The 18,947-nt window shown below is 36.8% G+C and overlaps 1 protein-coding gene across 4 annotated transcripts in view; it reads left to right on the top strand.

Moving 5' to 3' along the window:
• LOC149784995 (AP-2 complex subunit alpha-2-like) overlaps positions 1-18,947 on the top strand; it is a 100,877-nt gene that overhangs the window by 68,886 nt on the left and 13,044 nt on the right. For 3 of the 4 annotated variants that reach the window (XM_089978687.1, XM_089978686.1, XM_089978685.1), the window contains 5 exons: positions 6,898-6,930; positions 12,385-12,587; positions 14,630-14,802; positions 17,593-17,716; positions 18,781-18,897. In XM_089978687.1, coding sequence (XP_089834813.1) covers positions 6,898-6,930; positions 12,385-12,587; positions 14,630-14,802; positions 17,593-17,716; positions 18,781-18,897 — 650 coding nt within the window. The remainder of the gene's footprint in view (positions 1-6,897; positions 6,931-12,384; positions 12,588-14,629; positions 14,803-17,592; positions 17,717-18,780; positions 18,898-18,947) is intronic. The other variant, XM_089978688.1, reaches the window with a different exon arrangement.

Raw genomic sequence — 18,947 nt, 5'->3', positions numbered from 1 at the left:
TGACATCCATTATGGTCACCATGGCAGTCATAAAGTAATTCTTGTTATTGCTACTCCTCAGTGGAAAGTGATATCAAAATGTGGTTTTCACCAGAAGTCTAATTATGGTATCTAGTTGGTCCAGAATGAAAATGGTGCTTAAATGACCTCATATATGGCTGCCACAAAGAACATATTGAAAATCTTATAACTGATTCACCTAGATTGATGGCCAGTGATGGTTAGAACATTCAGCGGTTAAAAAAAGAAACAGGTCTCATCTTGAATTCCTGGAAAATATTTTTGGAGTGTAGATTTCATCAAAAATCTTCTAATGGTGTCTGGTGTTTCCTAAATGCCAATCTTGCCTCTAATATGGCTGCCACAGTGGCTAATCTGAAAATCTTATTGCTAAAGAATATCAGAGATGGTTTGAACATTCAGCAGTTTGAAGAAGAAATGATCCCATCTTGAATTCTTTTTGAACAGTAGTGCATTAGTTACTTTGAAGGTCTCGAGTTTGTTAGAGTTATTAACCTTTCTGTTTTGTAGCATAATGCAATGTGTGACTCTGTCTGATTAGGACAACTAGTCCCACAGTTTTTGGTGGATCACCATGAAAATTTGTTAGAATTATTGCCTTTTTTGCCTTGTAGCTAAATGTTCTGCATGAGACAATTAGTGCAGATAACAAGTTTTTGATGGATTACCTTGAAGCGTTATAAATATGGTCATCGCCTGCAGATGTGATTCTCAACAAGTCAGTTGTCCTGCCAATTTTTGTTTGAGCAGCCAAGGAATGCTGAATTTAAGAGTTTTTTTTTGATGAAACAAAATATATTGAATCTTATTCAGCCTGACATTTGTTTCATTAAAGAAAACCAACCCCTAGTTCAACCAACTTTGGCATTCTTTGACTTAAAGTGCTCCTACAGAAACTTGAAACTTTGAGGTATAATTGGTGGTGGTGCATAGATGTGTACAATGGTTTCAAAATTTCTGTTTATCTACAGGGGATGGAACAGGATGATGGAGGTCACATTTGCATACATGCAAGGGTATATACAATGTGTAGTGATTTAATGAGTTGTGTAAATCCTATATCCGTACACTGTTGGGAGAGATTTTAAAGTCTTGAAAGGTAATTGGAGTTGGTCAGTAAATGTTCACAACAGTTTCATCCATGCACCACCTTTGTGGGATGGGGGTTGAAGGGGAGGTAATAATGGTAGTGATGACTTGGGCAATCTTGGAGATAATGTTGTCATAGTTCACACTTCTAGTTGATACATTTGTGTAAACTTGTTAATCTTTAGACGTAATTTGTAACAGTTGAAAACAGTGCAACTTGTATTGATGAACTCTGGAGCCTTGACTTAGAAAATGTACACATTCTTGTTCATAAACAATTAATAGAAGGATGGTACCTTAGCATTTTTTTAAAAACTTTTATGCATTCATTATTACTCTTCATTTAAGGATCCTGGTAAAATTGTGAAATATATCTATCATTATCGTGTGTGTGTGTAAATTTACATTTCCTCCAATAGGCAGTTGCACATCAGCTCTCTTCAACTATCCAGAAGTTGACCACACCAGCACCATATCTGCCAACTGTAGTAATAGGAGTATCTATGTTTTTGTTATTTGTTTTAAATAATTTTTTATTTTAGCAGCTGGCTGACATGTTGAATGAGGTCACATTGTGTGTTCTTAACACTATAAATATTGCTTAGGACATAATATGATGTTGGAAATAATTAACATTGCAGATAATAGAGTCTCTTATGGCCTTAACTCTTCAAAGGACATGAACTCATTTGCCCATACAATCTATACTCATTTATAAGTATAAACAACAAAGATCCTGATCTGCCATAGCATAATGTGCCTGCAGATAAGGGTCTATGTTGTGTTTTCTACTGTTTAATCCAAAATGCACAAACCCAGTGCATTATGTGATGGCAGATCTGGGTCTGTGCAGTTTGGGGTTGGACTTGATTTGTAAGCGAGTATGTACAGTATATAAATGGCATGCATGTAGAAGCAGCTTTGAACTGTGTATACAGTTGAATAATGTGGTGTTGGGCTGGGTCTTCACTGTATGTTCCAAATCAGTAACATAGACGCTGATCTTCCAGCACATAAGATGAGATCTGTGTCTGCACTATTTTTTCAAAGTGAACCAAATAAACAGTATCTGCCAGTACAACTCATGGCTTATTTCAGTTGATGAGCATAGATCCTGATCTGTCAGTACATTGGGAAATGACAGGTCTAGGACTGCTCTGCCAGCACTTAACCTGAAGACAAATCTGTGTCTGCACTGTTCCAAGTGAACATTATTATTCTTATTATTCCTCCATGTGTACATTGTAGACCCTTACCTGACACACATTAAGCAATGCCAATCTTGGATCTGCATTATTCCAAGTGAACAGCATAGACCCTGATTTGCCTGTACATTACACGATGATTGGCCTGGATCAGCAGTATTTGTGCCACATACACAGCATAGACACTGATCTGCCAGCACATTGCGCAAAAAGAGATCTGGTTAAAAATTGTATGCTTTGAATCGGAACCTTAGTTCCTTATCTGCCAATACATTGCTTGATGATAGATCAGACTATAAGCTGTTAGTTTCAGGTGGATAGCATAGATCTGGTCTGAAGGCATGACAGTATAGACCCTGATCTGCCAGCAGACAGTTGTCTATGAAAGCAATATATAATACTGCATACTGGAAACTCTTACAATAAATGAAGGAATTTCACAGCTGTTATCCAAAAGAAGTTGGCAGTCGGAGATAGTGTTTCTTAACCTGTTAACAATTTTGTTACCTTCTAAATATTTCAAACTATTTCACCTACATTTATGAAAATTCATTTTTGGATGCATATCAAGGAACGTAACTCATCTAAATTTAGGTCTCTGTAACCTAATGTGCACACTTGTATTTTCAGCTCTTTATTTACTCAAGTTCACTATCTTGGACTCTATCTCACCTTTACTAATAAAACCTGTAGATACCTCTGGACTCAGTAAGATAACCATACCATAACGCATGCTTGAGTACATTTGTATTTTCAGCAGTTCTTTCATTATTTTTTCAATAACTTGCACATTACTTTACCTACACATGAAGATTAGTATTTAGATGTATCTGGACAAAAGTAAGTAAAAGCTAGGTCATTGTGCTCTAATTTACATGCTAAATAGATTTCTATATTTTCAGCTGTTCATATTATTGCAAATTCAAAATCTTGAACCATATTTCATCAATATCCCAGAAAATTGGTATGTAAATAATTGTAACAAGATAACCGGGTGGGATATTTCGGATTAACAACAGAACACGTTTTGACGACACAGATATATAGTTTAATGTGGCGATTTATATGAATAGTGGATGATGAAGATGTGTGCGTATTTATAATCCAAATATTGGATCTATTTAACAAAAAACGCACAGTTTCAAAGATGAAAAAAAATGTACAAATAAATTTAGGTCAGTAACCCTAAAACACAGGATAAATGATTTCACAAATGATTCAATAATGGAAAGATGAATATAGTTCACTCAAATAGTTAACAATGTAAGCGTTTACACATAGTAAAAAAAAAATATATTCGCTCAGGTAGCGAAATTATGTCACTAAACAAGAACGGATATACAATCTATCCTTCCAGTCCTGAATAATACACTGGGTCTTACTAACCCAAAATTAGCATACAGCTAAAAATACATGTGTGGAGATGCACTCCGTCACCCGTGCACCATATCCGCTCCACAGCTCCTCCGAATCAATTTCACAACCATAGACTCCGGACCCTCGGAATACTATGATCACTTGAAACATTAGACCCTCCGGACACTTGAAATATTAGACCCTCCGGTCCCCCTGGTCCTTTGACGGCTCTACAGCTGGGTCACCTTAGTCACTCTTGACATTCGGGGCCCCGAGTGGCCGAGTGGTCTAAAGCGCTCTCCGTTACGGATCACTGCCATCTCACCTCTGTCTGCATGGGTTCGAGTCTCGGATTCGGCCAATGTGGATATGTGAGAAAGCTTGCCAGTAGCTTCTCGAGGGTCGGTGGTTCTTTCTGGGGATTTCCCGGGTTCTTCCTCCACCATTAATACTGGCCGCCATGTATAGCCTATCGTGTGCTGAAAAATGGCGTTAAACCCTACAACAACAACAACAACAACAACACTCTTGACATTCCGGACGCTAGACATTAGACGCTCCGGCACCTTAAACGCTCCGGACACACGGACGTTTCTACCCTCTGACAACACCGGACACCCCGGATATTCCTACCATCAAAAACTCAGCTGAAAATATACCCGATACAGTGTACTAAACTTGATACAGACATAACGTAAGGACGTTATACATGGTAAGTTAAAAAGATTATATTATAATGGCAATTACAAAACAGAGGTTCAATAGTAAACCTAACCCTGCTTGATAAGACAATAGTAAACAATTCTTTTTTAAAAAATGTAGCTTTACATTACCAATATAAGTCCTGCACTACGTCGCAACAAGAATAAAAAATGCACGCATTATGGTATGTAAAGAAAACTATAACAAACATGCAAAGGCAAATATGGTAATACACTAGTTATCACTTAAAACCCAAAACATTACCTACCCCTACAGCTGGAGTTGTGCGAATCCTTTAAGCAGGCCGCTTGCTGACAAAACCATTAGTATTGTAAAGGTCCTTTACATGTAGTAACATATTTATACCTTTAGAATTTTCGTTATTCTTTATCAAAGGCACCTTGCACGTGTGGCACAGGACGAATCGTACTCACGATTTCGAAATACATAGACCATATTATAATCACCCTCGGGTATCGTTGTACAGAGAAAAAGAAACAAAACCCGAGTACATGTATTTAATTAACAACATTTACACCGTTCCGTGACAATAATCTTGTTAGAAACTCAACCATACCAAAGATAAATCAGTTTGACCCATTTTCGTACCTGAGTAACAACTGTTCATTTATTACACTCTCAGTATTTTATATTCTATTTCCCATAGTCATGAAAATTTGGATGTGGACACATCTCAATGATTGTAATTTAGTCATACAGAAACTAGGTCAGTATGATCCAGTTTTTGTATTTGAGTAACTTGCATTTTCAGCTAACTGCTCTGGTGGCCTAGTGGTTAGAGGGTCCACCTCGGATGCGGGAGATTGTGGGTTCGATCCCCAGCCAAGTCATACCAAAGACTTACAAAAATGGTACTAACAGCTGCCTCGCTTGGCGCTCAGCATTAAGAGGTTAGTGTTAGGACTTGGACTGGGTGGGGCATAATGCTACATGTCTGAGGTATGATGCCCCAGTGCTAGACATCACTATAAACTGTCAAACTGCAGACATCGTAGCGATATGACTGAATTTTTTTTAAAGCTACGTTAAAAATCCAAGTCACACACACATACACACACACATTTTCAGCTATTAGTTTGTTAAACCCCCAATATTATGGTCGTTTTTTTCACCTGCACTTGTGAAAATTGTTATATGGATACATCTTAATAAATTAAATGAACCATACCACAAGATCAAATTGACCCAGTTCTCACATTTGAGCAAGTTAATCTTTCAATTTTATTTACATCATCAGTAGTTTTTTTACTCTGTTTTACTAGTACTCATGAAATTGGTTTGTACTTGCATCTCAAGAAAACTAATTTAATCATATATGGACTAGGTCACGACGATGTAATAGTTTTGTCACTTTATTTATTACACACTCATTATCTTGTACCCTACTTCACAATGCGGTCATGTAATCTGATATGTGGTTACATCTTTACAAGAGTAACTTGACCATATCAAAACTGTAAATTGTATCCAATTTTCGTACTTGAATGACTTCTGGTTTTAGCTGTCAGTTGATTACAGTCATGATATTTTGAACACTATTTTACCTGCATTTTTCAGACTTGCAGTGTTGATGCATGTCAAGGTGCATAAGCTTGCAGTATCAAAACTAAACCATACTGACCTAATTCTTATACTTTTATGTCTTTGGCCATGATTTATTAGATCTTCATTATCTTTTACCTGTTTCACTTACACTTGAGTAGCTTTTATTTCCAGCTGACAAAAGTAACTTACCTGTACCAAAACTGGGTCAGTTTAACCCATGTTTGAATCCTTTATTAATTTGCATTTTAAATTGTTCATTGTTAGAGTCACAGTCTCAGACTTATATTCCACCTACACTTGGGTCAAAAGTAAGTGTACCACATAAAATTTTCACCAGTTTAGGTAAAATAGGGTCCAAGATAATGAAGAAATTACTAAAACTTGAAGTCACTAAAATGTAAAAGAAAATTAGTTTGCATTTACCTTGTTTTGGTATGGTTAAGATATGTCTGTGAGATGCAAATACATACTAGTCGTGTAACATTACTATATAATCAATAAAATCTGTGTAAATTTCTCACATGTATAAATTGACAACTTGATATTTTTTTCAGACCTATGATTTCAGTATTGAAATTTCACTATACATGTATTGTATTTCTCAAAAGTGATGATACCACGATGAAAACTTTTCAAGTATCCATTTTCTTAGAACATAATGACTAGAACTTATTTCATATCTGTTCTGTTTATATGGAAATATATTATGCATAAAAATATATTTCTATTTTAACTACATATGCATGGCACAGTTTTTTTGTCAAAACAGCAGTAAGTATGTATGCTTGACCTTTGTATATGTTCCTTTGTATAGACATAGTCCTTCTGATATTAATATTATTTCTCAATTCTTTCTAATGATCTACAGAAAAATCACATATCGGCAAAGTTGTCATAGATACTAACAGCTTGTAGCATGGAATGCAATAACTAATTATAGTCATTTTTCATCTCACAGGGAGAGAGCAGTACAGATGATGGATTCGAACAAGTATGATTTCATTTTAATTACATTTAGTTTAGCGCATTACCATACTTATACACGTTTAATGTCACCCAACTCCATATTGTGTAGACACATATTGTGCAGGTAGATCAGGGTATTCGTTGTTGACTTAGAAGTAGTAGAAACAGTGTTAAGATGACAACAAATCGGGTTCTGCTCACAAGGAGATACTTTACTACTGGATAATTGTTCTTGTGCTGAAGCATGGCTTGACATTAACAACAGTTTTCGTACCAGTGATTTTCATGATTGGCATGATTGGTTGATTTTAGAATGAATCAAGTGCATCCCAGGCTTACTAAATAGAGTGCGTTCATTGACAAAGAAGCACATTGGCTGTCAGAAATGTCTTACTGATTTTGATTAACTATGGCTCCAGTTAAGAACACATGTTCAGTGATTATGTATTAAAATATAAAGAAGAGAAGATGAAATCTTCTGTGAAGACACTTCTGTAGATATGTCCATCCTATTACAGATGCATGCGGCATGAGAGGCTGGTATACACACAAGTGCTTGTGTCATGGATATATGAATTCTGTAGTTAATATTCATTTTTCCAGCATTATGTATGTTAAATCAATCATTGCAGTCAGACTACAAAATGATTTCTGGTTGTCCACTGTTCAAGATAAGTTTTTTTAGTGGATATGGAAATTGTTGAAATAAATAAATCTGTTAAAGTGAGTAACTGTGAAATTGATATGTGTTAGAATTTCTTGAATAAAAACAGAAATAGGGAAGGACATTTTTGATTTCTATTTTCTTCTAAATGCCTCCCCCCTTATGAACTAATAAGGTCACTGGAACTAGTAGGGATCACAGGACTTATTTTATGAACTGATCGGGTCACTGGGACTTTAGTAGGGGTCACAGGGACTCATTTTATGAACTAGTAAGGGTCACTGGGATTCATTTTATTAACTAGTAGGGATCATTGGGACTCATTTTATCAATTTCTGGAATGATGACTGTAAATTTAGGTGGCAGAATCAGCAGAATAATTGTAATTTACATTTTGGAATTTAGGACGTTAATGTTTTTAATAAAGACAGTGTATTGTAAAAACCTAAGCTAACGTATGTAAGTTTTGAAAATGTTGGTGATGATTTAATTTTGACTTTTATTGCTCACAAAGGAAAAACCAAAATTCACAATGGTAAAAAAGTAGGTTACCTAAATATTTCAAGAAATGTCTGGTCATAAATCCGATATGTGTGAAGTATCAACACCGCCAAAAATTCTTTAAAAGTGAGAGTTAATTGTTGGTGATTAAAAGAACACTGTGTCAGACTTGGTCACACATAGAAATGAGAAAAATGCATGCCTTTGGTTTGAACCTCAGATTGTACTTGTTAAATTGCCAGAATTTTACCATACATCCCCAGCATGTTATGGTGATTCATTTTCATTCTCTCCTGCCCTTAAATATGGCTTCCTCGAAGGTGATCTAATTTTTTTAATAAAATTCTGACTATCTGACTAAGGTATTAAATTATCCTGAATGAATTGATGTAAAACCATAACCATAACAGAAGCTCTATTTGATAATTTGTAAGTGTATGCCTGTACCATATATAGCAATTTGATTTTTCCACAAAGAAATGTACTATGTACAAAATAGGGCATTTTTTACATATGTAGATCCACTTTTAAGCATAATGTTTGGTGTTTGTAATCTTGAGTGAAATTAGTGTTGTTAGCAGTACAGTATATGTCATTGCGTTTGGACCCAACTTATAAACACGAGGATGATTCCATTAACAGATGTGTAGGAGGAGTACATTGATCTGTTTTGCTTATTGTTTTGGTGAGCATTGATCTTGTGTATGCAATAATGTTCAAAACTGCAGCTTTTTTAGTATTGATGAACAAATTATATGATTTCCATGTACAAGTGCCTTCGTCAGATGCATGATTTGTTTGCTTCTGCTAGTGCACTGTTTTCAGTAACAAGCAAATAATTATTTCATACAAAGTATATCTTTTTTGATCTGAAAATAAACAAAGTCATATTGAATTTTCATGTATATTTATTTTGGAATGCTTTGAGTAAGTATTATTATTGCTGTGTTTTGTGTATAATCATTTGATTAAGGGAAGATCAGACATGATATGCATGTGAGATGGTGATGGCAAATCATTGTCATAAAGACATTATTTACCCCAGTTTATCTTGGACTACACACATAATGCACAAGTGTCAGATTGCTAATCAAGCTTTGCTTTTATTGTCGTGTTTTAATATCTTTCAGGCCAGTCACATACATCTTTGTGTTGACTGAATATTCATCTCCTTAGTCCTTGCTTTTTTTTATCGTGTTTTCTGTTAATTTTGATGGGGTTTTGCAGGTTGCTTAGCAACTGGTGATTTAGCCAATTGTTATCCCAAGGATCATTATGAAACTATCAGCACCAGTGATGGATCAATCCTTGGCCTTCCAAAGTGAGGGAAAGGCCATAACAAAGGGATGAGCAGTGCACACTAAAGGTTGGTGTCCCAGTAACAGATATAAGGGAAATAAACCTTCCCTTAAGGTGAGAGCAGCATTGTCACTCTAATAGATCTGAAATGGGCTCGTCCATCAGATTTTGATCACCAGACCAGTCCTTGACTGATGACCAGGCCCAGTGCTGGGCACCAGGCATCTGGCATTGAGCAACAGTCACCAGGTTTTCATTACCATTCTGGGGACAGGGATCAGGTTAGTTCCCACCCCCAGCTTTGTGTCTGTGTTAGGGGCTGGGGGGGGGGGTCAGGTTGTGCTTTGATAAGGATGATGATTGGATTGGCATCCCCCATTTCTTATGTTTCTGATTAATCCCTACACCATGTGGGGACCCCATTTACCAGGAAGTGAGTCCTCCTTCCCCAACATGATGTCATGGATGTCACTGCTTTGGTTTCAGGGTATGGTGGACATGACAGACCATAAACCAGCGTTGTTCTCGGGTCTTGTCCAACAAAACGGGGTTATTTCCAACAGCCCAGTGAACAATTATGGGACAACAGATACCCCATTTTCACATTTCCCTCTCCAGAGAGAAACTGGGAATCTAGTTTTTAGAGGAAGTAGTGGCAATAGTTTCTCCCTTTCTTTGGGTCCCCAGCTCCTTTTTACCTGGAGGAGGAGGAAGTTTAAATGTTAAATATTCTTGGGCGCCAGGAGTTTGGTAGGCAGCTGAAGGAGTGGGCTATGCCTCCCCATCCCACCCTTCAAAGTTACAGCTACTGGTCTCCGCCTGCAGTTATTAAGTTCATTCTCCAGCTTAGCCCCATTAAGCCCCTTCCCCAATCTCCACTTGGATTCTGCTGTATCCCAAGTGAAGATATCAGTAAAACCCATGGTGGCCTTGGAGCATAAAGTCCGCAATGTAGTGACAACCACCTTGTAAGCAAGTCTCTTTTGGCAGCCTTTTTCAGTTTCTTGAAGGAGGAATTGATTTCTCCAGTGGTACTTGAGTGCTTGCTGGAGGCTTTAGCAAAACATTGCTTCATGTACTCTAAATATCAGTGGCACTGTCGGCAGGCTTCTTCACCTCGGCAGGGATGCTGCCTTGGAGATGTTTAAAGTCTTGCTGGACCATAACAAGAACCTTTTATAGTCTGTACTACTTGAAATGGAGATGCTTTTTTGAGGCCTCATTCCCTCCATAGCATAACAAGATTTGAGGGACCAGCAACACAGCCATTGGCATGGACTCTGGCCCATCAAAACCTGCCTAGAAGCATGCCTGCCACAATGGCCTTATGGGACCCTCTTCCAAGTTCTTCAAGTAGGTACAGCCTCAACAGTCACATAAATAGCCACATTTCAAAGCTTGCTCAGGCCCATCATTCGTTTGACAGTGACTGGAGAGACCAAGGGTGACAGTCTTTGGTCTCACTCTACTTCCACAAGTAGGGAGGAAGTCAGCCTTAGGGAGTTGAACCCTCTCCTGCAGTGTCTTTCTCTTTCCAACACTCCAGTCAGTGCTTGTTATATTTTCATAGTTTGGTCGATCATTATAACAATGTGTAGGTCCATTCCACTTTAAGGGACATATAATGGTTTTGTTTCTGAGAACTTCCTCCCTCATCTTATTTCAGCTTTCTAAACTGGCTCATTTAAGGGAAGAAGTGCGCACCCTTTTGTGGAAGAACTCATTCAGGAGGGTTTATAATGACCAAACTTGGAGTTTCTGTTCCAGATCTTTCAGGTGTCAGAAAAAGATAGAATGTTTTGGCTCATTATCGGTCTTTTCACCTTAAGCAGATTTCTTCTGCTGCCTTGCTCAGTAATCCCAGAAGTTCTGCAACTGGGCAGTCTTGAAATATCTTTGGGATGTGTACCTTCACATCCCCATCTTCCCACCAAACAGAAAATACCTCCAGTTTTGTCTCGACTAGATGTTTCAGTTTCAAGCTTTTCCATTCAGCCTCGCCTCTGTCCCCAGAGCCATTACCAGGGTGATGGGGTAGTAGCATCTCACTCGAGTTCTTTAGTGATCCCCATCCTCCAGTATTTCAGTGATTGATGCCCAGTGTTTTCAGAGATTCTTTTCTTGAAGTTGACTAGTCTTGATCCCTACCTAGAGAAGTCAGAAGTCCTCCCTTTCAGGAATTTATATATGTGGCAGTGAATTTCCTCACCATCCTAGAGAGGGTTCATATTCTTCTGAACTAGATAAACCAAATCTTGTGCCTCATAACAGGTCTTCTGGCCTCTCCTGGGAACTTTGAACTCATCTATGGACTTGGTTACTTGCACCAGCTGCATTAGCTGGGGTAAATGTCTGGCTAAAACTAAAACCAATTTCCTTCTTGGAGGATGCAGGCCTTGTTTATCATATGTACTGGTGTCAAAACTAAAACACCTAGCAAGGTCATATAGCAAGCACTTTGAGTATTTGAAAGTCTGTGCAATTGCAGGGTGCATTTTTTAGCTCTGTGGGTCATAGAACAAAGGCATGTGCTATGACTTTTCAGCATCCAGCATTTCTTATCCCAAGATCTAGATGGTCCTAAATGACAAATGTTGACACTAAGACATCCAGTATAAGCTGCCACAGCATCTGTTTTAAAAGTCTTACCCTGCTTCTCAACAGATGGTCACACTGGTATGTTGTTTTCACTGAAACACTTATATTGTCAGATTGATTGTAAATGAAATTGGTGTCAATCTGAAATCCAGTATCGCTGATATGTTTGTCATTTGTGAAACAATTGTATTGCTATTCCTCCTGAATAGACAGCCATAGTGAAATGGTCTTAGTTTAAAAACTACTTGTTCAAGGGACAAGCATCTTGGTGACACAAGTGAACAAGCTTAAAAAGCAAATCCCAAAGTTATGTAATAAGTATCAGTTGAAACTGACATTCTGCTGAAATGAAAATGACTAAACTAGTCATCATTAACATAAGAACTTTAGATATTAATAATTGAACAATAATTTCAGACTCCTGCCAGCTCAGGTTCAGTTGATCTCCTTGGTTTGGGAACACCCACTTCTTCATCAGCACCTGCTATTGGAGGAGGAGATGCAGGGATATTATTGGATGTGTTTGAGGCTCTTGGCAGCGGAAACCCATCTACAAATGCTACTCCAAACGGTTTAGATGCCAACGGGTTGACTATAGGTGCCGAGGAGAATTTCAGAAAGTAAGTTTTATTGAGGCCAGATATTGCATTCCATTTTACATTATGCTGTGGAATCATTGGTGCTTTTTTTATAGTCTTTTTCTTTAATCTACTTACCTAACCAACCAACCCCCCCGAAATAAATGCTAACTTGAGAATTTTATTGAATATAAATTAAGTGCTACTTGAACAAACTCAGATCAGTAAAAACTGGTTTTTGTTCAAAATGGTCATTTTATTAGATACATTTAACTATTTACCTTCTGCTGACACATATATGCTATGCTAAAAATAGCCTTGTAACCCCAGAAATGCATATACAAGCTGCTAATAATACACTCTCTGTCCCAGCTGGCTCATACACACGTTTCCAGCCAAGGGTTGGGAAACCCCAACAATGCATATAAATGTTTTGTAGTAAAGCTTTGCATTGGATGAAATCACAAACATCCAGTCTTTTTAAAAATATTTAGCCAGTGACCATAGTCCTTACATTAAGATGAGGAAGGTGTTATATTAGTAGTTTTACAACATAAAAGCGGGAATTTCCTTTGAAAACAAGGTCAGTTGTCAAATAGAAACAGAATGGCAACATTCTTGTATTCCAATGAAGATTCCAACAAAAGTTTCAAAGGATTTAAAATGGACGACATTGCAAATGACATTGCTTTAAATGATCTGACTAAAGACGAAGGATCGGACATTAGTATCAGTCCTGTTTCGACACCTGACATTTCAGATGTATCAGAATCTGAGGATATAACACATGATGATCTTTTCTGGTCGGAACATGTGGGACCATTACATGTGGATGACTTTACAGCAGATTCAGGGCCAACATTTAATTTAGACAACAATGCAATTGAGATAGATTTCTTTTTATAGTTTTTCCCCGAAGAAATATTCCAGTTGTGCAAGTAGTGGTGAGAAATGTTGTCTAATATACATTATAAACACAACAGAGATCTTGTTTCTATTATGAATATGTGAAATATAAACATTGTTTCCAGAAGATTATATACTTTGGTAAGTGTTTAAAATATTAGTTTTCATTAAATTACATAGTTTGCATGGGAGAAGATTGATATAGAAAATGTAGACAGCATGTGCACTAACTCAAGATGCTCTCACTCAGGCAGCTATTATGATGCTCTGGGATTCAGCCTACAAACAGCTGCTAGAAGGCAGGCTGCTTATCAGGCTTAGTAGGCAGAGCAGCAAGTACTTGCAGAAGGTAAAGAGTTAAATGTATTCAGAAATCTGTCCGCTAATTAATTTCCCATAGGACTTAGTATATTAAAACTAATAATAATTTCACATTAGATTAGCATACAAACCGCACATGCTTCGATTTATTTGAATTAGAAAAACTTGCAGCCTTGAAAAACAGGTGTTCCACTGCAATTTGTGCTGTTAAACAGGGTGATAACCTGGTCTGTAACAAATAATGTGTCCTTGCACCAAGAGTTCATATACTTTTTTGTCTTAGGAAATTGTATACAGGATATCAAAATGAAAGCAAATATCTTTTTGTCAGCTATAGATTGAAATATACGAAGCTAAGAGTAAAATTTTTTAAATCTATTTACTATTCAATGTATGCATTTCAGACTATTTAGTACAGTTTTTCATTCCCCCAACCAATAGACTGGTTCTTTGGCTGTAAAATGATTAGTGGTCTGATATCTTCATAAGAAGTAAAAATCATGTATGTATTTGAGACATTAGCCCTATGAGGTCAATTTGTACATGATGAAACTAATTCCCAGGCATTATAGATTTTAGAAAATATCATATATACTTGCTTATAAGTCAAATCAGATGGCAATATCTGCCATAGTAAAATGCACCTACCATGTTGTTTGTCCTACTGATCACTCCTAATCAATAGTACAGACCCAGATTTGCTGGTAAATTATGCAGTGACAGATCTGGGTCTGTACAGTTTGCAGTTGGACTTGTCTTATAAGCGAGTATATACAGTAAATTACGTTTTTGCAGTTTTCAGTTATGCATTTGAGCTCTCGCATTTGCAAAATCACTTTTTTCTCCATTTTTTACAGGTTTATATGTAAGAATAATGGAGTTTTGTTTGAAAATGACCTCCTTCAAGTTGGTGTAAAGTCAGAATACAGACAAAACCTTGGAAGAGTGGGAGTATTTTATGGCAATAAAACTTCATTCCAGTTTACCGCATTTTGTGTTGATGTCAGCTTGCCACCATCACTTACATCTGATATCCTTTTACTGTGGTCACTGAATGTAATTTAATTGAGGTTCACAGAATTGCTGAACCTATTTTTTCTGTGATTCATATTGCATAAACTTTGACATATATACATGTATATGAGCCAACCTCCCCTCCCCAAACTGAATAGGTATAACTTGAAAAAGTGCATTAACACAAGTCCAGCCATATTTTGAAAAAATCTTGCTGTTGTTACTCCATCTTTACATGGGGTTTCAGTACAAGAGATTCTGCGGGTTTAGGTTAGGCATGTGAGCTCAGTCTTCAGTGATCTGTAATAACAGTATATATCAGTAGTCAACAAGACAGCTTAAATATATTCAAGTTTAGACCTTGTCCTATGGATAAGCTGACCTCCCTTTTTCAAGGCTGTTTTTTTTTCCCTAAATTATTTGGCATATATGCGAGTATATACAGTAGTACACAGTAAATGTAACCATGTATTTTAAATATAGGTTTGGAATTGCATCTATTTTTTGTAAATTATATATTACCTGTTTTGCATATATTACATCAGGTATGTTTAACTTTACATTTTAATGACTATACATTGTGTAGTATATTATGTTACCCTCAGCAGATTAACTACATTGTATATATGGATGGTTTATTCTTTTATGACTTCTATGGCCAGTCAGAATAGGTAGGTAGGTGGTTTTCAGCATGTCACCACATTACTGGCCATATAGTACCACTTAAAGGTTTAATTTCAAATTTTAAAATGATTAAAAGATCAGATGTAAAAGTAAATGATAGCAAACAAATCTTTAGCTGAAAAAGTCACTAAGACCACTTTAGTCAGAATTTATTTTTTGCAAGATAATATTTAAAGTAGGCAACAAGAGACGTGTGAAAGATGTGAGCTGTGTAATCATTGATTACAGTTAGGTCTTGTATACTGCGCTATATATTTTATGAAGAGAATATAGTCAGAAATATGATCTTGTCAGATAATGTAAATTTAGTCCTTTGTATAATGTATTTCTGAAGTGAAACAACTACCATATGTACTTGCTTATACGTCAGGTCCAACTATAAACAATATTGACCCTGATATACTAGATAATATGCTGGCAAATCAGAATCTGTGTTGTTTGTCCCCAGCTTACTCCAAACTGCATAGACCCAGATCTGCTGGCACATTATTCAATATCAGCTCTGGGCCTATGCAATTTTGTAGTTGGATCCAACTTGTACACAAGTATATACAGCATTGGTATTTGCGTGTTAAAATAAGTTGTAATGTGACAGATGTTAAAATTTTGGACATCTGTTTAATTATGTTGTTGCAGTACTGCAGAAACTAAGAGCTTTTTCACTTTTAAAGAGTGAATTTGTGCATGTACACGTAGTAGCACTGGTGTAGATATTCATGTGTCTTTGTTGCCTGGTGGAGAATGGGTATGCAGGAAGCAGGAAGTCCGTTGTTACAATCCACTAGATATGTCAATGGGCAGGCATTATTCATACTGAGTTGTGATTTGCCTCCCCATTGATTAAAAATCGGTTCTTGTACAACATGGAATAACAACTTAAAATAGTTTTTGATAATAAAAACAAGGTAAAGCGTTCACTTTTGCAAAAACCATAAAAGATATGGGTAACCAATTTGTAAATCTCACAGATTTAACTTTTGAAGACTTAAGAAGTTTCATTAGGCAAGAAAGAAACCAATAAAATTTCCACCCAATGTGCTGTATTAGGGGCCATCCATTTAGTATGTATGCAAAAATGTGGCAAAGTTTTACCCTCCCCCGTCCCTGTACACATGTATACTTTTTTTACTCCACCCCCCACCTACGTTCGTATGCTTGACATACATCCAACCCTCCAAATTCTACAGAACAGCCTATATTTAATCTATGCAGAAACAAGCAAGGATTAATAATATTAACATGTTTAATGAAACAGATAGTCCTCCAACATTGAATGTCTGGCTGCATCATAGAAATAAGCTGCATAACTTTAACAAATTTGTCTTGTGTCTGCTAAAATTCAAACGCTGTCTGAACCAGTTGAACAGGTTACATATTAGACAAATTATTATCGAGTTGTCACACACACACACACACACTGATTCCTATGCGTACTTATTATCAGTAGACCCCCCCCATACGCAAGTGTATGCAGTTGGGTTAACACCCCTCCATGCGTACGTACTAAATGGATGGCCCCTTTTTCAGATCTCACGTGAAGACGAGCTGAGGCTGTATGTGACACTTCAGTTGGGTAAAACTTTGATAACTTGAACATTGATCAATCTTTTGAATTCTTGACATCACTTGAATGACTTGCCCTTTCATAGTATAGAACATTTTGTAATCTGCAAGCATGTAAAATTGGAAATGCTGAAAACTTAAACCAGAGGCTTCACAACCCCTTCAGTTTTCAAAGTTCTGTATATTTAAAGCTTTTGATAGTAATTTCAGTTAATTTTCGACATTGGCTACTATTATTCTTGTAAGTATTTATGCAGGTTTTGAAACCATTGCTACTTACTTTTTAATAAAAGGTTGTATCTTCTATCCAGAAGGTGTACTGAATTCTAGGCCAGTTTCAAGTTGTAATAACTCTGCAGAGTAACTCAGTTTGTAAGATTTTAAAACCCAGCCATTCAATCAAATGTTCACAGCTGGAACGAGTGGATTCCTTGCCTTTTTCTAATTGTCATAACAGCCATTGTTACACAGTAGTTCTTAATAACATTGGTCAGAAAATAATCTTGAATGAAATCAGCTGTTGTATTGATTTCCATTATTTGTCCTTAACTTTTGTTACTGCTAAATGTTCAGGCCAAGCATGTAGGATCATTTGTTGAAGGAGGGGCCCAGGTTCAGCAGATGTTTAATGCTGAATGTCAGCAAGAGTTCACAGAGGCACCTATTTTCACCATCCAGTATCTGTAAGTATGCTCTGTTTTGTTGTACATTCCATATCAGGACAAAGGCACCATTTTTTCAGTCAGAAGTATGTGTGTATTTGATAGAATTTAATGAAAGTCGGTCATGATTATATTTTGGAGCTGTGAGCTGATGCTGGGCTATTGTAACAATGGACAACATTGTGAAGCTGTTACATTATTGCATGGTTTATCACACTAACTTCATTTGTCACAATAACTAATAACTTATTTTATTGTCTTGCTGTTACATTAAGGTAAGACAGGGTGGTCACAGTGTCTCTGTCTATTGTCCTTGTTTGGTTTCTACATATCCGACATGTGGCAGAGTGAGCATATTATGTTATGATGTCCAGTTGGCCATCTGGCTATCCATCTGTCCATTACCAAATGTTATTTCTACACTATAACTTAAGTTGGTCATCAGCTAGAGTTGCCAAGCTTTGTGGGTATCTTGCAGTTGGGGTAGGGAAGAACCATTTCAGTTTCAAGGTTACTGTGACTGAAAGAAGACATATGGATTCCAAAAATATCTCAAGTTCTCCACCATCTATAATTCTATAATTTTTTGGAGTGCTTGCTCATGGTGTTAGGAAGAACCCTGTTGAAGCTCAGGTGAAGAAGTCAGAGTCAGTGACTGAAAAAAGAAAATGATTTCCACACAATAATTCGAGTTCTCTACCATCTAGTTATCAAATGTTGTGGATGGCCTACACTTAGGTTAAGGATGAACCCTCTTGATTTCAGGGTCATTAGGTCAGTGGGCTGAACAATAAAAATGCTTTGAGCACAATACCTTTAATCATCCATCATCTACAATTACCAAACTTTGTGATGGCTTACACAATTTAACCTCCAGTAAATTGGATGGCATGCATGATTCATTAAATAAAGTTTACAGCTGGGCGGGACTTAAAAGTGGGTATATAGTGTATACTGTGAGCTTTTGTAGTGAGTGACCACTGTTTTGATATACACAATATTGTTTCGGGCACCATTATTGACTGATATTCATAGAAAATTTTGATAATTTAGTTTCAAAGCTGCACTGTATTATATTGTTCCAGCTATTGTGGTACCCAGCAAAAGATTACCTTGAAGTTACCAGTGACTGTCAACAAATTCCTAGAAGCTTCACAGATGGATTCCAGTACTTTTTTCCAGAGGTGGAAAGCCCTGAGTCAGTAAGTGTACATCCCATGCAGTGCAGTTCTTGTACTTTGAACTTCTAAAC

This window comes from Sinohyriopsis cumingii, chromosome 13 (genome assembly GCF_028554795.1).
Source record: "Sinohyriopsis cumingii isolate HCF-2022 chromosome 13, ASM2855479v2, whole genome shotgun sequence".
Lineage (NCBI taxonomy): Eukaryota > Metazoa > Mollusca > Bivalvia > Unionida > Unionidae > Sinohyriopsis > Sinohyriopsis cumingii.
Note: the sequence above shows the minus strand (reverse complement) of the source record. Positions and strands in the feature narration are given on the sequence as shown.